At 48.2% G+C, this 23,186-nt stretch overlaps 1 protein-coding gene across 1 annotated transcript; it reads left to right on the top strand.

Moving 5' to 3' along the window:
- The first annotated feature begins 6,999 nt into the window (after positions 1-6,999).
- Positions 7,000-22,768, top strand: LOC146335825 (extracellular fatty acid-binding protein-like). The gene is made up of 7 exons (XM_084821215.1): positions 7,000-7,154; positions 7,870-8,009; positions 15,435-15,505; positions 17,175-17,291; positions 19,367-19,468; positions 21,581-21,603; positions 22,616-22,768. Exons 1-7 carry the CDS (start codon positions 7,065-7,067, stop codon positions 22,634-22,636), a joined length of 564 nt encoding a protein of 187 aa, XP_084677341.1. The 5' UTR covers positions 7,000-7,064; the 3' UTR covers positions 22,637-22,768.
- The last annotated feature ends 418 nt before the right edge of the window (positions 22,769-23,186 follow it).

The following is a 23,186-nucleotide window of genomic DNA, read 5'->3' as shown; positions in this document are numbered from 1 at the left end:
AAAAAAAGTCAAAACACAGAATAAAAACATTGAAAAACAAATGTGGGCCTTAGAGACATCGTACATCCACCCCTAGGCCAGAGAGCTAAGTTCTGAGGCGGGAGCCGAGTCCTCAGGAATGAGAATAAAACCAGCAGCTCACACTGACAAAATCAGTAGCACATCTACATTACTGGACCAGCAAGGTTTCACTCAGCGCTCCAATGCTTATGCAGGGCTTGGGTTCCTTGGAAAGCGGTTACTAGAGTCTGGCGTATTGTAACATCTGCATTTATTTGGAAATGCGCAATTTGAGCATAAGGTGGAAATTCACAGCATTCACACTCCAACACGTACTGTTTCCCCAGCAGTTTTCTAGGGGAGCCTCCAGCTGTGGCAAAGATCAGGTACATCTTCCATATTTCCATCACCTTCCCCACACAATTAGGACATTCAGTAATTAATGCCGCCAAAAGAACTCTGAATTAAAATATGGGATCTGAAAGCCAACACAACCCAGCTGGGCTTCTTGGCATGAGAATGATTAAACCTGTCCTATCTTTGAGGCTTCCCAGATAGGAAACAGAAATGTCAAGGAATTAGCAATTGGTGATTGGCATTAGTCTTCTTAAGAAAGGAATCCAGATATTGCATTCTAGGTTTTGCACCTGGGGCAGCAAGGGGTCAGTAACAGATTGGCGCCCTGTCAATGCCTAGATGGGAATCTCAGCGACCTGGCCCGCACCGACTTGGAAAAAGCCTAATGAAGCAATTAGGTTGATAACAAAACCAAGAATGCAATCAGATAAGGTGACAAGAGGGAGCTTCTCAGATCATACAAGATGGAAGTTTTGAGAAAACACACAGGATGTCACCCCCCTCCCCTACGGAATCCTCCTCAGAGGACGATACTCAGCCTCCAGAGCCTGATGTCCTTGTGGAACAATCTGCTTCAGGAGAGCCTGGGGCTGACCAAGAAGGTCTTTGGCCCTCCAGAGAGATAGCTTCAGATCCCCCCACCCCTCAAGCTCTGCTTCTGTGTCAGATGGGGATGCCAAGCCTCTACCCAACCACCAAGAACACTGGTGCCTGAGAGCACAGGTCAAGACTGGCCAGGCAGAGGAGTGTCCACTTGCAGAAAAGACTCCTCAAGAGTAAAGGACTCAGTGAGCAAGACCCTCCTCACAAGTAGGACTATCGTCAGAGGGCCTATGATGGACTGCAGCGGAGCGCTGGGTGGGATTCAGGGAGCTCAGCCTGCATGAGCTGTCAGGACAGGATTCCTGGAAGGTGAGGCACAAGTTACAGTGAAATCTTTCATTGCAGTGATTAGCCATAAGATTTCACAGGCTCAGTCAAGATCCATTGTTAACAGCTCACAATGTGAGTTCGTGACCAGAATCTGTTCATTAGCATTCCAAGAAAAGACCCAAACAGCCCTGGGTTCAGCACAGATAATAAATCTAAATAGGTTCAGAGTTCCAAGAAGCTTTCGAAGTTATCAGAGCTTCCAGCAAAGTCTACTGTTGGTTGCTCTGGTCTAAATACAGGGAGCAGCCACTAATGCTCAGCGTTGGACATTTGACCCTGGCAGAGAAACCTGGCTCTCAGGTAGCTGCTGTGCATCACCAGCTGCCTCTGAAACACTATCTTTGGTTGATGATGTGCCAAAAAGGACATCCCTGAAACTCCCCCTCCTGCAGATACTTCTTCCCACTACCCTGTTCCTGTGGAAGACGCGCCTGGTCGAGAAGCGGGGCCTCCGTCAAAGTCAGGCCTTCCGGTGGTGGAAGATGGGCTGTGTCAGCATCCTGCGTCTCATCTCCTCCCGACTCATAAGCCAGTGAGAGGCCTGGTAGGACTGAGTTTTGTGGTGCCTGGCTTCCTATGGCTGGCCTGGCTCTATCGTGTCCCCATCTGACTTGGAATCAGTGTCTCAGGCTATGGCTCCCCTTGAACTGGGGCCAGGCCTCACATCAGCCTTCAGTTCCAGTCTAGCCACTGCTAGAACAACGTCTGAGTATCAGCTCTCAGTACCTTGCAGGCTAGCTTTCCTGACCTTGCTTCTTGTTTGGACTACCTCCCATAAATACAGTTTGATAAGTTTTGAGAAAACACCCACAGGACAGGATGGGGCAGGATAAATAATTATTGTGTCACATACATGCCTGTAATTTGTCACTGGATTCTGGGATGTATGGTGTTACAGTGGGCAATCATATTAAGAGGTTGGAATTCAGCACTATTGTTTAGACTTGTGTAGACATAGGTGATTTAGGAAGAAAAACGTATCCTTAGGAGTGCATCTTAAATGGGACATAAATAAATGAAGTAAAAATAATGGGCTGTGCATGGACCCCCAACCTGCTTTGGAGGCTGATTCAGAGCTTTGGATTTAGCCCTGATCCGCTTCGGACTGATTCAGACCTGATCTGACTTGCTTTGGACTCCAGATCCAAAGCAAGATTCGGAAATCCAAATTATTCAGATTTTACATTTTCCCACTGACTTGCATTGCAAAACAGAAATGACCATAACTTTTTTAGTTGTTAGGATAAATACATGCAATCTGACGACCTGGCAGCCCCTACGGAGCTGACTGAATCTGCCGACTGTCAGACAGTTCGGTCTGTGGCTTTTGTGCTAGCCAACGGTAACATTTGCTTTTTTCAAGAAAATCTGTCAAAGCAAAGAGCTATAACTCTTTTGAGCTTCCAGATAAATGCATGGAATTTGGGGACTTCGCAGCCCCTGCGGAGGTGACTGAACATGTCAAATTTCAGCCAGTTGGGGCCAGTGGCATTTGTGTTAGCCATGCATACATTTTCCTTTTCTCAAAAGCTAAAACAAAGGTAAATAAAACTGTCAAGCCACACAGGGGATTAGAGGTCCCAATCAGAAGGTGTTTAAGGTGACAAGTAGGAGGTCACCACCCCTAATCTCTGGTGTAGCTTTTTTTGAAGTGCAAAATAACTTTCCTTTTGTCTGTCCTGCATCTGCCACACACAAGCCCAGAAGAAAAGCAGATACAGAAAGAAAAAACTCCCTATACAAGGGGTTGGGGGGAAGGGAAATAACACTAACCCTAACTCTCCATCTGAAGCCTAACGGAAGAGAAAAGGGTCTTTTAAAAATAAGAATATAGATGAAGAGTTGAAAAATGGGAAGGGGAGGAATCGTAATTGAGAAGGGCGGGGGCTGGGCAAGGGCTGGGATCCCCTGCACAACCCAGTAACAAGCAACTCTCCTTCTTCTACCGACTCTCTCGCGCGCTGAGAAGTGAAAGCAGAATCTCCGGTTCTACACGGTCCCTCCTCTACCACGGTGACTGGAGACTGCTGGGTTAAAAGTGGCACCTAGAGATGTCCCTTGCCAAGGCTCCGTCCCCCCCACCCAGCTCCTCCTCTCCCCCTCCCTGATCTTAAGGAAATGGTTACATTTCCCAGACAGGCTGTCTGGCCTTCAGAATCTTCCGGACTGGTCTGAAGGGATCCAAAGCCATTTGGATCGCTCCGACTTGCTTTGGACCGATCCAGAGCTGCTTCAGATCCAGACCAATTCTGTCTGAATCACCTTGCTCCGGTTTGGAATTTGGATCCAGAACCGAAGCAGTGCACATCCCTAAAAAATAACCTGGACATGCTGAATAGCCTCCAAAGAGTACATTAGGGAGATTCTGAACATGCTACACGGGGAAGTCTCCCACAAGAAGACCTGCTCCATATTAATTGCCTGTATGTGAGCCTGGTAATTCTGATATTATCACTGATACTGATAATTGTTTTTTGTTCTCCATAGAAGCCTTGACTTAAGATGTGTTTGAATCTATACTTGTATACATTTGAATTTAGTGTTGTTATGCTGATGTTTTTATAGTAAAGTGACAAAAAGAGATCTGGTTTGAGAGAGTGATTTCTGGAAAACAAAAATATCTAGAGTGAAGAAGTTAAGCCTGCTCTCAGATGGTGTCTTGCTGTGTGGCGGATCTGAATCTGTTGAATTAAACATGTTGCCCAGGGTTGCCTGCGTACACGGTAACATCTCCTGAGAGAACCTCTGCACGGGACATGTGTCTGAGCGCCACCAGCTTCTCACATGGGGTGCGTCGAAACGGACGGCTCTGCTCCCACCTCCCCCGTCTTTCCCTCCTCCTTCTGTGCTAAGAAGAAAGGACAGAAGAAGCCGTGGGAAAGCGTGGGAGGCAAATGGAAGACAGTATCACTTGGACACATCTCCACCCCAGTAAAACTGTGCTAACGGAGCAAGGCAATTTCACCATAAGAGCCTCACCGGGAAGCCCCCTCTGGAAGCCTCCGGAGAGCAACTCGGCTCTGCACGCATCCCTTTTGGACTCATCCAGAAGAGCTGCCAGCTTCCCGGGTCTGGTGACACACAGACCTGGCTCCCCCCCCCCCCCCCGGCCTTTTCATGGGAAACCGGGGTGAGTCATCTGCCGCCCAAGTAACTCCCAGCCTGGGCCAGATCAACCCCTCGGGGGGAGGGGGGGGAAGCCTCCCATTCACGGATTTCCTCGCCCAGAGCGGTGGGAGGCCGGACCTGGTGCAGCGGGTGTGGACTGCCTTGAAGCAGTGATCCCCTTCGTTGTTACAGATGCAGACTCACAGGGCTGGAAGGGACCCCTCACGCGACACCCGGAGCAGCCCGCAAAATCTCACTACGATACGCATCAGTCTGCTCACTTCACCCCGTCAGTGAGCTGTGGTTGTGTAGAGCTTGGGGAGTAATTTCTTTGGTTCATTTTTGAATATGAATGGCCTAATTTGCACTTCCCAAATGAATATGCAAACCGGAATGCAATTATCCTCCAGTTTTTGCAGTTCTCTGAATTTTGCAAAGCAGTTATTCAATAAAATAGTAGGTACTCTAGGGGAAATTGTCTATAAAAATGCATATATCAGGAAAAATAGCAGACAAAAAGACAGCTTGAGTAACCTCAAGGCTGGATTCCTGCAACGCGCTCTACATGGGGCTACCCTTGAGGCTGGTTGGGAGCTGGAGCTAGTGCAGAACGCAGCCACTCGGCTGCTCTCGGGAGCGGCCCCTTTTCAGCGTGCAGCTCCTGTGCTGAGTGAACTGCACTGGCTGCCTATTCACTACTGGGCCAGGTCTGAGGTTTTGGTACTAGTGTGGAAAGTTGCAAACAACTTGGGATCAGGATACTTCAGAGAGCACCTTCTTGGTCGCTGAGTTCATCAGAGGTAGGGATGAGGGAGAATTAGGGATGGCAGAGAATTCTGCCATGGATTTCAGTGAGGCCGAATGCACTGGCATTCGGCCCCCCGAAATCCGTGGCGGAATGGCCTGCCCCCCCCGCCCCCCACGGATTCCCCCCGGGACGAGGCTTACCTGGGGCGGATGTTCCAGACGGCGGCGAGTCCGGCAGCGGCGACTGGGCTTTCGACTGGCTGCTGCAGCAGCCATTTGCATTCTGGTCTTTGCCGTGATAGGCTACGTAAGTATTTAAATACGTAAGTATTTACGTAGCCTATCACGGCAAGCCAATCCAAAAAACCAAAACAAAACGGCGTACACAAATGGCGGTGGCTACGGCAGCTGCCATTTGCGTTCCCTATTTTTCGCCGTTTTAGTCTACGTAAATATTTACGTAGGCTATTACGGCGAAAAAAAAGGGAACGCAAATGGCACCCACTACGCTATTTGCGTTCCCCTTTTTTTCGTCGTAATAGCCTATGTAAATATTTACGTAGACTAAAACGGTGAAAAATAGGGAACACAAATGGTGGCCGCCGTAGCCGCTGCCATTTGCGTACACCGTTTTGTTTTTTTGGGGGGATTGGCTTGCCGTGATAGGCTACGTAAATACTTATGTAGCCTATCACGGCAGCTTGGCTGGACGCAAATGGCAGCTGCTACGGCAGCCGCCATTTGCGTCCGCACCAGCCAGTCCGCGGCTGGAAGTCCAGCTGCGGGCAGGCCTGGCCGGCTGCTCCACAGAGCCGCCGCGAAGTGGAGATTTCCGGGCAGGATTCTGGGGGGGGGGACTGGAACGCCTCCCCCCCCACCGCGAACACAATCCGCAAAAAGGTAAGTGACTTTCGTACATCCCTAGGGAGAATTCTGCCACAGACCCCAATGCATTTACAGCTGCATTTAGGCTAGTCTACCAGCTTTACGGCCGCAAATGGCACCCACTACGCCATTTGCAGCCAGAGACTTAGCACAGTGATACGGCATGGCAATGGCTGCTGGCCGTATCACCAGCAATGCGAAGCAGGCAGCCGGCTCCGCAGGATCAATGCGGAGCGGAGCCAGCCTGGACGGATTCCAGGGGGAGGGACGGATTGCCTCCCCCTGCCTGCGGACCCCCCAGCTGGAACGGGGTAAGTGATCCGCCCATCCCTAATCAGAGGGCATGCTCCTGGTGGTTTCACGTGGACCTATGGCCAGGTTGCAGCCCACCTGGAGCAGAGCCTTCAGTGCAGTGGCTCCTCTCTATGGAACTCCCTGCCTGTTGATGTCAGGCAGTCACTGATGAGGTTTTGTTTTCAGTGCTTGCTGAAGATCAAGAAAACGTCTGTGTCTGAGGACTCTTTGTTCCGGGCCATGACACCAGGGAGCAATGGGACGGAGAGGAAGTGATGGTGAAACCAGCTGTCAATGATTCCTTTTGCATTCCAGCTCACCTATTGACCTTGCCTGCGTCTCTCCTCTTTCATCTATGTAACGCTTCTTCTCCTGCCTTAGATAAGAGGAGTGAGACCTTTCCTGGCTGATTGCAGGCCAAATGCCCATTGGGCCCTGGGCCAAGGCAAATGCCCCCCTGCAATGGCTCTTTGTGTGGTGTGAGGTCATCTGTCAAATGGCCCTTTGGGGCAGCCATGCCCATGCCAAGGATAATCTCGCTATCTCGATGTGGTTGCCCATGTGGCAGTTGGGCAAGAGAGGACGTATTGGATGTGATGCCAGCATAGGGTGGGGGCGAGCAGGTGAGGTGAGCGCTCCAGAGCTGTATAAGAGCAGGAGATCCCACAGAACCCAGATCTGGCCTCCTCCAGTATCTGAGAATATTCCTTTACTGAGAAGGCAGGACACAACAGCGCAAGATGAAGGTCTGGCTGATTGGGTTGGGCCTGGCCCTGCTCGCCGTCGTTCACGTCATGACGGAGGAAACTGGAGAATTCGACCATGATAAGGTAAGTAATCCAGGCTGGGTACACAGGAAGGGGGTGATTTTCTTTGGGGTGCTCATCATTCACCCCTCCCCTGTGTCAGTGGGTCTCCAAAGATCTTGACCCTTATTCTGAAGGGCTCCAACTCCCAACATCATTAAGCAGAAGGGGGTTAGACAAATTTACGGAGGAGATGACCACTAGTCATGTCTATCTCTGAATGCCAACTACTCTGAAACGTGAGCGAGAGGGTGTATCATTGTGCACATGTCCTGCTTGTGGGCTTCCCAGGGGCATCTGGTTGGCCACAGAGGGAACAGAATGCTGGGCTAGAGAAGCCCTGGGTCTGATCCAGCAGCATGGCTCTTCTCATGTTCCTGTGTTCTTATGGAAGTCACAAGCATTGTTCTCTCAGACCAGGACTTCAAGCAGGGATCCCCAAGGCCTGCTGCCAGAGGCAAAAGGACAAACAAACAGGGTCAGGGATTGAGTGGTGGTGGGGACTAAAAAATAGGAGCTGTCCCTGGTCACCAAGGGTGTTTGGGGCGCACACACTGGGTCTTTCTGCACAGAAGAAGAACCCCAAAGGACCCTTCAGAACGTCCAGTTTTGGACAGAGGCAGGGATCACTCTTGGACCAGCTGGAAGGCCATGCGGGTGACTTGTGCTTGGGGGCCCAGCTCTTCCTGCCCCCTCTGGAAAAGCTGGCCCTGGTCTCCACTCCACCTTTTCTCTTCAGGTTCTTGGGGTCTGGCATGTGCTTGGCATAGCTACAACTTGCAAAAAATTCTCGAAGAAGATGGAGCGTATGACGATTACTGCCGCCACTGTGTCTAAAACAGAGGATGGAGGACTCAAAATGATTTCCAAAATCCCAACGTAAGTGCCTTGATTTGTGTTGCGACTGTGTCTCCTGTATGTTTGTCTGTTTACTGATTAAGTTTATATGCCATCTTTCCTCTAAATTAGTACTCAAGACAGGTAACAATAAAATCCAGGGAAAATGGCAAAGTTATACTTAAAACAGTAAACCTCATACATTTAAAAACACATCCAGTAAAAACACATTGGATAAATCACAAATAAAAATAAAAGACAAATGAACGTTTGCTTCACTATTGTCCTTCCTGAAATGTCAAGAGAGTGGCCCAGGATGGGGTTGGCTCTGCTCCTGAGGGAGGCAGAGCAGATTTTAAAACATGAACCCAAGTTGGAGGAAACGCTGGATTTCTTTCTGAGATATAAGCAGAGATTTTCCCATCGTGATTGGAGAGATATTTAAGAAAAAGTACGATCAACATGTTAAGACTAGTTGGTAAAAATTCGAGGCTGTGCTCTAACTTGCCAGGTGCCATACATTCCACTGTTTGTCCAAGACACTTAGATATTACAGTAACCATATTTGGTGAAGTGGCAAAATGTTTGAATTAGGAAAATGGACACTTCAGTTTTTGTGATCAATTTGAATTAGCAGGATTTCCTCCCCTGCCAAAACAACACAGTGGGTGCGCGCTGTTTTGGCAGAAGCATCCCAGAAAAACACCACCATCTTGGAAGACCTTATCATTCTTAAGGGTGCGAAGTGAACATTGTTGGAGCGATAAAAAGCACTTCCCATAGATTGGAGCTGGAGGAAGGACTGGTAGCTGGTGCCCACTGGGCCTGATGAGGAAGGGTCACTAGGGGCAGACCCAAGGAGTCACCCCATCTATCCATGCATCCATGCATCCATGTATCCACCCATACACATACACACACACCAGATCCATCTATCTACATAGACCACACACACCATATCAATCTATCCTTAATTTACAGAGGCCAACACAAGCTTTTAAAACAAATAAAAATACAGAACTCATCCCCAGCCAAGAAAGCCTTCCACAAGAGAAAAAAAAATAGAATTCACCCGTACCAAAACAGCCTTTAGAAAAACCAGAATAAACCTGGGGTTCATCATCACCAAGGCCATTTTTTAAAGGAAGACAAACGACAATTTGTTTTTCAAGAAGCCAAAATAAGGGAGAAAATGAAAATAAATTCAATCAGAAACTGAAAATTCAATCAGACAGAAAATTATCTCCCCAAATAGCTCAAGGAAATTTAGAAACCTGCCTTCAACTGCCACTTGCAAGTGACAGAGGTGAACAGTTTAAAAAAACCAACACTAGGAATGAAGAGATAGAGCCCCCCACCCCTCTGCTCAAAGGTGGGAGAGCTGGGGCTGCCCATTTCTCCTCCTCCGGAGTTTGCTCTGCCTACCATTTGGCTTTGAGCATCCAATCCTCCCCCCTCCAGTTCTTCAAGGAATCCCTTTGGTGCAAGTCCTGGTTGGCTGGGTGGACTGACTAGAGCCCTCCAGGCAGGACAGAGCACCCCACAAACTGGCCAGAGGCCTCCTCCGTCACTTTCTGTGCTGTGCCAGTGCTTGCCCTGGTGGGGAGGAGATAAAGACATCACAAGCCTTCAGGTGGAGCAGGGAATGATCAGGGCTGGCAGACAGAGGAGGAACCATGTGCGGAGCAAATGGCAAACAAGCAAGGGAAGGTTTCTTTTCATTTCTGGCAGCTGGGAGTCTGAGGTGGCAGCGGGGTCCCCCCCCAATGGACCAACTGCACTTGATTTCTGCTAATATTAGGTTCCTCATGGTGTTACAAAAATTGTGTTCTTTTCCCTGGTAGACTTTCCAATTCATTTACCAAGAACGAGAGGAGGCAGAGATCTGGTCCAACACGATTTTATTCTGCAGAATAAGGCAACCCTTGGGGCTAACGCTCCATCAAAGGTTACAATCAAGTGATGTGATTCAAAAGTTTATATAGGCAAGACCTTTGGGGCTGTCTTACGCTTGCGCTGTACTAATCTCTTTGTCTAGCTGAGAGGGAAACAGAAGACAGGCAGCACCTTTGACATATCTAGGCATGCGCAGAGAGGTAGCCTTGTACTCTAGTAAACACATTCTTGGCATTCTTGAGTCTCTGATAAGGCGCTGTGTCTTTGTTTAGCATGGCAGTCTCACACTGAGGTAAAACAGACATAGCCTAGCTTATAAAATCATGGGATAACAGACATACTACAACTGAAATTTCTATAACAGTCCCCCCTCAAAAGGCTTTTCTTAAATCTCATACCTCTCTTTGGTCCAGCAGTGGACTACACACTTAAAGGCACAAACCAGCATCAATAGTATCATAACAAACAAGACTGCATTGATTACAAGTTGTTTTAACCATGCAAAATCAGGGAGCCAGGAAGTCAACTATAACCAAGGATCACTTGCTCCTGAATAATTCTGTCCAATCATATCTTGTAGTTTGGCAATTTCATTTTCTATGGTTTTGTTTAAATCATGGAACTTTACTCTACACCCTTGCTTCACTAGGGTGCAGAAGCCACCTTGGCGTGCTAAGAGATAATCTAAAACAAACTGATACTGGGCCACTAGCTGGCTGAGATCTTCAATTTCAGATAGCATGGCCCTTACCATTATGGCTGTGGCACTGATGGTCTCTTCTAAATGGCAAGTGAGGCCTAGGATACTTTTTCTGCAATAATTTCTGGGTATAAACCCAGGGTAAGCAATCCTGTAACTAGTTCACCCCCTACCTTGTTTGGTTCTGAATCTGACAGTTGTTTTCCAATTATTACAGTGTCATCACAGTTTTTACTCATTTGTTTTATAAGTTGCCCTATTTTTCTAGTGGTTTGCTACTTTAACGGTGGCCTTCAGGTGGGTCAGCTTCCAGTGTGACCCTCTCTGGTGCAGGTGATGCTTTTATGTGGGTGTGATGGATCCACTTCTTTCTTCTAGCGACTTTTATAGCCGTGTGAGTGGTGAGTAGAACCTGGAATGGACCCTTTCATTTTTCAGTAAGTGGTTCATCTTTCCAGGACTGGATCAGCACCTAATTACCAGGACTGAAATTATGCACTGGAGCATCTAAAGGCAAGGATTCGTATGGTGCTAGGAACCTGTGAAGACAAGACAAAACAGACTGCAAGGCAGTAACATATTCATGGATCTTTAAAGCCCTTACTTTTAAGTTTATATTTAAGCTATCAGCCATAGGTAACATCTGAGGTGGGCGCCCATATAACATTTTAAACGGTGTCAATTTAATACTTCCCCTGGGGGTGCACTGTATTCGAGTTAAGGCGATTGGCAAGGCCTGTGGCCATTTTAATTTAGGGGCTACACTGTGTCTCACGAGTAGATCTTCTATTGCAGTTTTTCTTAGATGTGTAGCTTGGTGCAAGTCTCTCACTATAAAGCTCAGAAGAGGCCTGGATATGAACACTTTGCCTCTTGGGACTATCTACCATCCATCTTTAGTTTGCTTTGCCTTGTATTCAAGAGCTCTCTCATGCTCAGCTGGAGAGTAGATTGGAACCAAATCTGTACTCAAATATGGGATTAGGTCTCTTTCATAATGCACCTCCTCACTTTTCATTTGTGCGGCTTCTTTTGCAGCTTTATCTGCCAAAGCATTGCCTCTTATTTTTTCGGGATTGGCACTCTTTTCATGCGCTTTTTCGAGAGTAACTACTGCACATCTTGTGTATCTACAAACACCTTAAGGTTTGGCTTTGGTAACAAGGAATCAGTGAGGTCAGGCCTGATCAGAGTCACCTGACTTAAAATTTTTAAACAGTCATGACAATTTAGATCTGGCTTAGGGAGCAAGGTGGCAGGATGAGGCCTGGGCTTGAAAGCAGGGAGATCTCATAGCGTGACTGGCGTGACCGATAAAAGCACAGTTGCTGCCACGGCCCTTAAGCAAGCAGGCCATCTCTTTGCGGTTGGATCCAGAGTCTTCGAGTAGTATCTTACAGGTCTCCAGGAAGGACCTGTCCTTTGGGTCAAAACCCCTGATGCCACTCCTTTATTTTCATGTACATAGAGCCGGTACGGTTTGTCGGGATCTGGTAAGGCCAGAGCAGGTGGCGACACCAAGGCTTGCTTCAGCTTAAGAAAAGCCTTTTCTATTTTATTTGTCCATTTTCAGTGGATGATATTTTTTTTTTGTCAAAGCTTCATACAGGGGTTTCGCTTTCCCTCCATAATCAGGTATCCACATTGTAAAAAAAAACCCGGTGAGCCCAAGGAAGGCTCGCAACTCTCGAGGGTCTGTAGGCCTCTGTGTCTTCTGTATGACGTCCAACCGAGCAGTGCTCAGGTCTCTGGTTCCCTTTCGAATCAGGTAGCCCAAGAAGGTGACATGGGTCTGGCAAATCTGAGCCTTTTCTCTTGACACTTTATAGCTTTTCAAGTTTAATTCTTGCAAGAGGGAGATAGTAGCTTTAGCACATGAGTCCTCTGTCTTGGTGGCCAGAAGAAGGTCATTTGAATATTGAAGCAAGGACACCCACGGCTGGTCCTCTTTCCCTTTTATGGCCACCATCGCCCCCCTCTTCTTCCTCTTTCGCTTTGGGCAGTCTTTTCGCCAATGTCCCTTCTCTTTATAGTAAGCGCATTCATTTCTTCCCAAATGCAGCTTTCTCTGATTCCCAAAATCTTTCTTTAAAACTTTATCTGCCCAATCAGGGACTTGCCCTGTGATTGCCATTGCAATCAAAGCTGCGTTCTGTCTTCCCTTCTTATCTGCTTCCTTCTTCTCTACTTTCTCACGATTCACAAACACCTTATAAGCAATCTCCATCAACTGGGGCAGAGACATTGCTGCTGCCCCATCAGTCTTCTGCAACTTTCTTTTTTTTTTTCCTTGCCTTTTCTGCTTTACACCATTGAAATCTAACAGCGTGACTGAAAAACATTTTTTTTTCATTGCAGGGCATGGTGGAGCAGATCTGGCAATCATACTGTTCTTCTGGCTACACAGCCAGGGCCCATTAAGATCAAGGGAAAGGCATTTTTATATATGCAAAAAGTTTTAAGCCACCATTTTTGCATCGGCAACTCCACACTTTATGAATTTTGACAGAGTGACAAGCTTGCCTCTGAGCATTTAGAGTGTCCAGACAGTTCAGATTTTGAGAAAGAGCTGGAACACGTGGGGCAGGAACTTTCTCAGGCTTTAGAAGCACAGCTGGGCTTAGAGATGCCACAGGAGAAGGGGAGGGGGAATTTTCCTCTCTCACTTTTCAATACAATTTATTGGCCCCCTTTTTTTTCTAAACGGAAACTAACTTTCGTAGTTTCTCTTTGAACTTTTTGAAGGCTGCTTCCTTTGTAGTCTGTGAATCTTTCAAAGCCTTGGAAATACAGCTTTTTATCTGAATGTTGAAGTTACAAATCAAACTGTGCACTGAGCTGATCACAAACAAACACACAATTTACAACAACCGGAGTTTATGGCTATGACAAGCCTCACAGTACTGTTTATGGCAAATCTCTAACAGTCTAAAGTTCTAATCCATGTGCAGAGTGCCTCTCAAAAATCCAAACAATAATGGATCCAAACAAAAAGCTTTGGGCAATAAAAATGGGATGTTAGCAAAGGCTGTCTGTCTTTTCTTTAATTTAAGAGTGGAAGGTGTAACCTTACACCTCTTTTAGATTCTTCGACAGATAAGAGCAAGGTCTGCTCAGCTTTCCAGCTGTGATGCTTTAACTTGGGCAATTCTTTTGCAAATCTTACTGTTTCTATTAGGTCCTTACAGACATCTTCTGGTGGGGCCGGGCAACCCCCCCTTAGCTCTGCTCTCAATAGACTGGCAGAGATAAGCTTACACAGACCCAGACATTGCTCTGTCTTTGTTCCTTTAATTTTGCCACAGTCTTTAAGACTTCGAACAAATCTCTTTCTTCAGAGTTTACAACTTTTTTGTTGTTGTTGTAGCTGTTCTTGCTTCCTCTAACAAACTTGAATACACTGGAAGATGTTTCAACTTAGAAGGAGCTAGACCGAGCGAGACGTGGGGATGTAACAGATGGGTTCTCCGTGGGGGGGGCTTCTCTCCCTCCTCCCCCCAGCAACCTCTCCTCCCAACCTAACAGGCCGATTAGGGCAAGGGAAACCCAGGGAGCCTTGGGCAGGATCTCTTAATCTCCAAGCTCTTTCCATGGGGCTTGAGTCAGGGAGAACAGGGGCTTTGGGCTTCATCTCGGAGCATACCATCATGACTTTACAATATTGACCTTTATGTTTTCTTATTCAGTCAGGATTTTTCAATATCCACATTTGCCAAGCATCAATATAAGGCAGCTGATCCCCATGGTTATCAACAATCACTTTATTATATACCTTGGACCCAACATTTTTTCAGCTTCCCCCAGTTGGCCAGCCAACACTAAATGTCACCCATTCCCCATTACAAAACTTTATGAGCTCATCTTTTGTCATTAAACAACTTAAAATTCTTAAGCATGCATCCCAGTGGGTCTTGGCTATTTTCTCCTACGAAAGTTTTGATCCTATCCTGTCGGCCAATTTTTTTTATTTTTTCTTTCCCAACTGCTGCTTAAGCAAGGCTCAGTTAGACAAGAATGGGAGATTTGCACTCCCCAGACGGCCCAGACAGTGCGATCCAACTTACCTCGTAGCTCAGCCTCCAAACGACCCCAGAGTCGGACAGCGTTTCGTCCTGTCCTCCAAAGACCGCCACTCGCCTCGTCTCTTCAGGAGTCCTTTGCTAGCTGGGTTGCCAGGCAACAGCTGCCTCAAACCTCACGGTGAACCAAACAAGGTCCAGGGCGCCCTCCGCTTGGGTTGATCCAGCGTTTGCCTAGCTCCCAGGTCACACAGGGCTGTCCTGCCGCGGTCGCCAAATTTGTTACAAAAATTGTGTTCTTTTCCCTGGTAGACTTTCCAATTCATTTACCAAGAACGAGAGGAGGCAGAGATCTGGTCCAACACGATTTTATTCTGCAGAATAAGGCAACCCTTGGGGCTAACGCTCCATCAAAGGTTACAATCAAGTGATGTGATTCAAAAGTTTATATAGGCAAGACCTTTGGGGCTGTCTTACGCTTGCGCTGTACTAATCTCTTTGTCTAGCTGAGAGGGAAACAGAAGACAGGCAGCACCTTTGACATATCTAGGCATGCGCAGAGAGGTAGCCTTGTACTCTAGTAAACACATTCTTGGCATTCTTGAGTCTCTGATAAGGCGCTGTGTCTTTGTTTAGCATGGCAGTCTCACACTGAGGTAAAACAGACATAGCCTAGCTTATAAAATCATGGGATAACAGACATACTACAACTGAAATTTCTATAACAATGGTGCATCTCATTTGTGGATGTGAAGCACTGCCTGCCAGGGCCCCATTTTCTCTGGGATGCGAGATGACCCAAAGCTGGTCTCCTTGTGGCCTGATGACTTTCCTCCTTGTCTCATTTTGCAGGGAGAACGGGTGCAAGAAAATGGAAATGGTCTTTAAGAAGAGAGAAGATGGCAAACTTGTCCATAAATGCGGTCTGTATGGACACAGTGCTGTCCCTTTATCCGCTTGATCCTGCTGGCCAGATGAATGGGCCCATGGGGGGGTTGGGCGGGGCCCTGCGTCCAGGGCAGGGCAACTGCTTTGCATGCAGAAGGACCCAGATTCAGTCCCTGGCATCTCAGGGTAAAAGGGATCATGGAGCAGGTGGAAGGCTTCTCTGTCCCTCTGCCTGAAGCCCTGGACAGGCCGGGATGGCTGGGAGTGATGGGAGCTGTAGTCCAGCACAACTGGACGGCGCCAGGGTGGAGAAGGCTGCCTTAGACTGAACGCCATTTCAGGGAGGGCCTTGCCTGCATGGGAAGAGAGGCGCTTCCAGGCGCCTCATGCCTCGCCTCGAAGGAACAGATCCCTGTGTTCTGCATATGATAAAGAATTCCACAGAGAACGCATCTTAGACATAACGGCTGGTCAATCTCAAATTCTGTGGAAAATGACATTGTTCCACACAGAGCTCCAAAATCCTCAGGTTTACAGACCAAGAGAGCCAGGCCGTCCATCCGAAAAGGCCCCAGTGAGTTGCTGGTTCGACGTGCCTCTTCCTGGCTCGAGTCCCCTTCCAAAGGTTTTTCCAGAAAGGGGTCTTAATCTGAGGGTCGAATCTCAGTGTGAATGTGCACTTTTGCAACCCAGTGGCTCAGAGGGGAAAACACGGCCAGTCTAAAAGGCCACAGACTCAAGATCTTAATTGAGATAAAGCAATCCGTTTATTGATGCACAATGACCGAAAGTAATGTTAAGTAATATGATATATTTGCCTTATTCTTAACGATGGAGAATAATTAGGGAAAGGCCTAGGGAGGCAATCAATAAAACATCCAAACAATATAAATGCTATAAAAACGGTGTTATTATGTCACTGTCAAAGCAATCAGTACATGAGAAAGTAATCAACTGAAGCAACTCTAACCTTTTAATTTGAACTGAGAATCTAGGTTCTTTCTCCTAATTCTCGCCTGCCCATCTGGTTTCTCAGAAATCATTTCTAGGTTTCCTAGCAATTCTAAACCACTCCAGTATGACAGGCAAAATTCACACCAACCAATTCAGTGCAATGGGTCATGGATCCTCTCCTCTCCATCAGGAGTCATTCAGTGCCGTGAGGCAAAGCTTCCAGTTGGATCCTTAAGGCATGATTTCAAGGCATTTCAGAGATGACTCTAAGGGTATTGCCAGCCAACATATTTGGGGAATGCTGTTGTATAGAGAAGTCCAGTCACAGAACGTGCCATTTTAGGAACAGACGGAATGTGTTTTTAATGTGCTTAACCACCGTGTATTTTCCCTTTTATGCATGTATGTGTATGTATTGTTGTTCAGTCGTTCAGTCATGTCCGACTCTTTGTGACCCCATGGACCATAGCACGCCAGGCCTTCCTGTCCTGCGCTCTCTCCCGGAGCGTGCTCAAGTCCATATTCATTGCATCGCCCATCGGTGATGCTATCTAGCCAATTTAGCTTCCTAATCAGCAGATGCTGGCAAAATATTTAAAAAGAAAGGCATTCCAACATTTTTCATATGAAACAGTAATACTGAATAACATTATGCTATTTGTTCTAAAGCTTGTTTTGGCACTAGTTTGCTCTACCACAGCAAATAAGAGATCTGATCCACCGTTAATTTTGGACGATTCTGTCCTGCAGGAAGGGGTATGAAAACTGTGGACGAGGTGGAGACAGACTATGATACCTATGGCATTGTCACCTACACAGTGGAAAAGGAGGGCAGGAACAAGTCCTCCAAGATGGTGATGCTTTATGGTATGTGCCCTTCCAGCTTCATCTGGGGGGGGGGAGAAACAACATTTATTTGCCACGTTTACATATCATTTGACTGTCAATGTACTAACATTCTAACTGTTGGACCAGCCTGCGACATTTTCATCTTGTGTGTACAGTTCCACCCCTGAGGAATGGTGTCAGCTGCTTCTGTGACCCCTTCTTAAGGGGTGCAGCCCCATGACAGTCTCCATGTGCTTTCAGTACTCACAGCCTCCTAAGCACAGACATGTGGCTATGCTACAAATGGAAATGACGGTGGAAATGGCTCGGCTGAAATGTTGCTTCTTGCTTTGCATTTTCCCAGTTCTCAAAAGAAACTAAAATTCTGACCAGACCACTAGCATTCTGCCTGGGTAGCGTTACTGCATGCCGACAGGGTATTCCAAACACTTCACAGGTCTACTCAATCCCTGTTCTCAACAAGCCAGTTTGGTCCAAATTTGCACACTGATGTATTGTGCTTCCCTTGGGGACCATGCCCCCAGTATCTGTCTCCCATGGCATTCCAGGGCTGTGTTTCCACCACTGATTTACTCCAAGTGGGCTGCGCAGCAAGGCCTCTGTGTTTCCACGACGTTGTGGCCATTCAGCCCCAGCCCTGCATTTTATCGTGGAAAAACCACTTCTTCTGAGACTGGTTATAGTCTGACTTTTCCTGCTTACTTTGGCTCCATTATTGAGCTGTTTCCACAACCACGCTGGGTTCGGTATCCTAGTCCTGCCCCTGGGGTAGGTAGCCCAGCCCGTGTGGGCGTGTCGCTCACCTGCCCCTGTCCTCACCGGGAGCAGCTGCTTGTGAAGGAGAGGGGGAGATGACACCGGAGGGGGCAGTCAGGCAGAGGTGAAGAGATGCACTCATAAGCCCCCCCCCCCCGGCATACCAGTGCAGCATCCGCCCGCCCTGGGCATCCCCATGAAGTTCCCAGCCAAGGTGGTGGCAGAGAAACCAGGAGAGCTCTCCGTGGCTTCACGGAGAGTCATTGAGGGTCATTAAGTCGCTTCCCGCTTTAGGGGAAGACAGGGTTTAAAAGGGGAGGAGATGCTGCACACAGCTTTTTTGCTCCTTCGTTAAAGTGAAAGTGTGCTTTAAAACTCACTTTAAAGGGGGAAAAGGGGCTGGAGTGGAGCAGAAGGGGGCGAGGGAGGCAGAGCCGAAGAGATGCATGTCTGTAATCCACTGGCCTCATTCGCCATTTCCTCCCTGGGTATTTCCCCTTTAGCGCTTTGTCCCACTTTGTGTGGGCGTGTGCTAGGGGGTGTTCCTTCTGAGTAAACTCACTGGCTGTGCGGCTTTCCTTTCCTGGGAGTAAGTGCCATTGAAATCTGTGGGGCTTGCTTCTGAGTAGCCGTGCATAGGAGTGCCTCCCCTTCAGTGCATTTATTTGGGGTCTCCCTTGTCAGCCACGCAGGAGAAAGGCTTGACAGTTAGGATTTCAATGGGTATTAAAAGTACCTTCGATCAGGAAGCCAGCCAGCCACTACTTCTTCTTCTAGCCCATCTTGCAGGGTTGTTGGGAAGCCAGATTAAGGCGGGGGGGAGAACAACAACAGTGCTGGGAGGGGGGAGAGAAAGCCAGCCACTATCTCTTCTCCTAGCCCACCTTGCAGGGTTGTTGGGAAGCCAGAATAAGGGGGAAGAGCAACAACTGTGGGGGGAGGGGAGAGGCAGCCACTAACTGGAGCGGAGCACAAGGGGGTGAGGGAGGGGGACGTCATCAGACCCAGCCCAGCCGCCACCCAGCCATCAAGAAAATAATGCGATTAGAGCTCAGTGGAAACAGCACAGAGCCCCAGGCGACAGCGAGGATCAGCCGAGTCTTTAAGGGCTGTGGAAACAGGAGAAGGAGAAGATGCGACTGGGGAAACGTAAGTAAAGCTGATATTGTGGAAACACGCCCCAGGTCCGAAGACGTGGCTGAAGGTTGGGGTGCATCGTGGTTCTCCCCATATTATGAAGCATCCCTCTTTTTATTGTACAGACTCCTGCCCTGTAGCCGTGGGAGGTATGAAAAGCATGTAGGACTCAGATCTGCCTCTGTTGCTTGTTTGCACAGGCAGGGAACGTGAGGTGATCCCAGAGATAAAGCAGAAATTTATAAACAAAGCTAAGGACCTGGGCATGAGTGAAGAACAGATCAGGATGCTGCCCAAAGAAGGTAAGACCTTTTGCTCATCCAGGTTGGAGCAGAGGAAACCAAACTGAAATATATAGATAGGCCAAAGTGTGCAGAGGTTTTAAAAGCTTCAGGGGAAGCTGAGTTCTGGGTTGCAGTGTCTTTATTCAACAAGATGGCTGAGGCGTGGAGTGTGGCATAACTCCGTGGGCTTGGGGTTTTGGGGTGTGCGGATCATCTGTGTCTGCTTGCACTTCTTCCATCACGCATGCTCCACTGCACTCGAATTCAAACTCTTCAGAAATGTCAGCCTTTCCCAACCTGGTCCGTCTAGATGTTTTGGACTTCAACTCCCATGAGCCTCATCCAGCTTGTCCAGTGGTCAGGAATGCTGGGAGTTGTAGTCCAAAAATCTCAAGGGCACCAGGCTGGGGAAGGCTGACATATGTAATTCTCTCTCTCTCTCTCTCTCTCTCTCTCACACACACACACATGCCGTGCACACACATGCATGTCATTCGTGTTCTCTCTCTTTCTCTTTCACATGCACACACACACACACACACACACAGAGTTCACCAATACCTCAATAGTTCAACACCCTCCAATGTTTCACAGACAAAAATAGGGACAGTATTGGTTGAGCCCAGAGGGAGGATCCCAATGTCCCCGGAGGTTGGAGAAATGATGTGGGACGACAAGTGGGCCAGGAGTAGAGATGATCCAAGTGCCAGGCAGAAAAGATTATGACACAGGCAGGCAGACACACTCTATGTCCTCCAGATTTCTCAGCCAGTAGCTTGACTGATCCCAGTTGAACTCACATGCACTAGAAAATGTAATATGATTGTGGCTCAGCCAGTTTTCAATAGGATTTATGGAACAAATTAAACAACCCCCACCCCACAGTTGGCAACAGAACCTTCTCGCTATGAAAGTGCTTGTTTAATTGTTATAAAATTCAGAAGGATTGTATGGTAAAGCGTTTGGAGAAGAGAGGGAGAGAGAGAGAATAGTTTGTGCCTGTCGTGTGACCCCCAGCTGTCAGCAGAGGACTCCAACGAAGACAAGGTGCAGGCTGCTTCCTTCGGTAGGACAGTCAGTGCCCTATTCAGTGCCCTCCCTCCCATCATCCCCCAGCTCAGAGGATGAGTCCTTGGCAGACCCTCCATCTCCCCAGCCTCGTAGAATTCTCAGGGCTTCATCACACGGAGCTTTTATCCTGCGATTGAGATGGCTCCTTCACGGGTGTTTGCGGGCTCTATACATGATGCCATGATCATCCCAGCCATCTCCTGCACGAAATGCCCTTTGTTCCATTTTTAAATAGATCGCAGATAATGAGCTATCAAATTACCCCGTTGTGTTCCACTTCAGTTCCCTCCGTGAAAAGACTTAAAGCGGCAAGAAGAGGAGATCAATGAAAGATAATGGAAGACTCAGATACGGGGAAAAGGAGGGGGGGAGGAAGCGCGTGTAAAGGGAGTCCGTGGTGATCTTGCATTTAAAACGGAAGCAGAAAGCCCCGTTTTAAATGCAGGATTTTAGGCTGGGGTAGAAATGCCCTCAGGCTACCCATGCACATTCTCTGGTCCCACATACTCCTCTGAGGCGTGTAGAACGGATCTGAATTAGGCAGAAAGCAGGCAGGGCCTAGCTGCAAGGTAAGATCCTGGTGGAAAGCTGAGCTAGCATCTCTCTTAGCAGCGATACAGCAGAAATATAAGTAAACATTATTGTGGTAATTGGGCCACGGACAAGAGATGGGCTCCCAACTCACCACGTGATGAAGGAACATGGTGGCGGGGGGTGGGGGGACAGGTGCTATTGCACTCATGTCCTGCTTGGGGGCTTCCCATTGGGGCAGCTGGTTATAAGCTGAAGCAGTAATAGAGAAGCATGCCCCTGGGCATGAGCAGAATGCCTCTCCTTCAGTGCAGACACAACTGGGATTGGTTGTGTGCGTGTGCGCGTGCTTTCCCAGATGGAGCACATAACTTCTGCCTTCTGGGGAAGGCTTCAGCTCTGGTGGAACCTCACGGGTTAGAAGTGAAAAAATACACACTTGTCCCACCCTCGTGTTGCATCACATGATCAAATTGCCAATAATTTGACAGAGGAAATAATTGTCACCCCCCCATTTTGTTTTCACAGAGGTCTGCATGGAATCAGAGGAGGTGAGTTCTTTTAAAGCATTGATTCAACGTAGGGCAAAGGGAGACAATGTTTTCAGAGCAGTGGGGCTGGTTTGGGAACACCTCCCTGACTGCATTCACTGACATGTACCTTTTGCTGTCCTGGGTTGAGTGCTACAAATTTCCAAGATGGTCACTTTGAATGGGAGGGAAGGCGTCTGCAGTGGGTGCTATTGGCTTATGGCCGTGACGTCACCAACACATCTTCCCCAACCCCATACCTGGAGCACTTTTGCAATTCGTTGTGATGGGGTAGAGGAGAAGGTGATGGATGGACATAGCAACGAATAAAAACCCATATTCACAGGGGGACAGGCAAGAGCAGGGGTGGATCCAACTTCGTGGGATGTATGTTCGTGTTGTAAGGGCATTCCTGGTGCAGCTAAAAGCCAGAATGTGCTCCACGTTGGCGCTTTTTGAGAAAGGCTAAGACACACAGGCCACAGCCTTGCTCCCTTCTGCCTGGGAGTAGCCATAGCTTTGTGGTTCAGCGCATACCATGCCTCCCAAAGGTCTTAATTTAATCCTTCCTTGGCATCTCAGATGATGTCAGATGACTGAGCTGGGAAAGAGTCTGTCTCCCTGGCACCATACAGAGCTGCCCCTTCCATCCAGAGGAGTAGAAAATGCTGGAGTCACAGTTGGACTTGGAATATGGCATCTTCTTAGGGAGAGCCCAAGCAGAAGGTCCCAGATCCGGTCAAAAGAGTCTCCATGTGCTGGGCTGAGAGGGACCCTGCAGAAAGAGGCTTCAGGCAGTCAGAGTAGACAATGTTAAGCTAAAAGAGGCTTCCCCAGCCTGGCACCCTCCAGATGTCTTGGGACTACAACCCCCAGCATTCCCAACCATTTGGGCCAATAATTAAGAGTGATGGGAGTTGTAGTCCAAAATCTCTGGAGAGAACCGCCATGTTGGGGAAGGCTGGGTCAGATGGACCGGTGGTCTGAGTCTGTGTGCAGCATATGGTCATCTTGTGTGCCATTTGTCTCATAGGTGGCTGAACCCAGCTCGTGAGAAGAGCGGACCGTATCGCCAGCTTCCTGGAAGCGTCCTGTCCCTCTGTACCACCTGGGGCTTTGCTACTGGGGCAGAGGCCGCTTGTGCTCTTAAATAAAGATTCAGAATAAATAGATTCAGACACCACAGCTCCAGTTCTTCTGTGAATGTGAATGTGTGGGGGGGGTGGGGGGAGAGAGAGGGAGGGTAGGCAGCAGTACTGAGCATAATAGATCAACATACCCTCCCAAAGGCCCTGCTTCCCTGTTAGCTTTCTCGGGGAAGCCCAGTGCCTTACACCCGGTGCTTGCACATGGACAGCGTCCACTGAGCCTTCCCCCATCAAGAGGGCATTATCTGGCTCAGGGGAGCAGAGCCATTTTTGGTCCGGAGGCTGAATTTCATTTTGGAGAAGTTCTCAGGGGTGACGTTCCAGTGACGGGCAGCAATGAAGGTAAAAGGAGGGGGGTAATACACCAAACATTCAAGCATATTGTAGCTTAAACCTCTTACTGGCAGTAACTAACCCTTTGGAGGGACATTTCAGCCTTTTGGAATGGGGGAAGTC

This window comes from Heloderma suspectum, chromosome 14 (assembly GCF_057233095.1).
Source record: "Heloderma suspectum isolate Gila_16-S chromosome 14, 16-S_ref, whole genome shotgun sequence".
Taxonomy (NCBI): domain Eukaryota; kingdom Metazoa; phylum Chordata; class Lepidosauria; order Squamata; family Helodermatidae; genus Heloderma; species Heloderma suspectum.
This window is presented reverse-complemented; position numbering and strand designations above follow the sequence as displayed.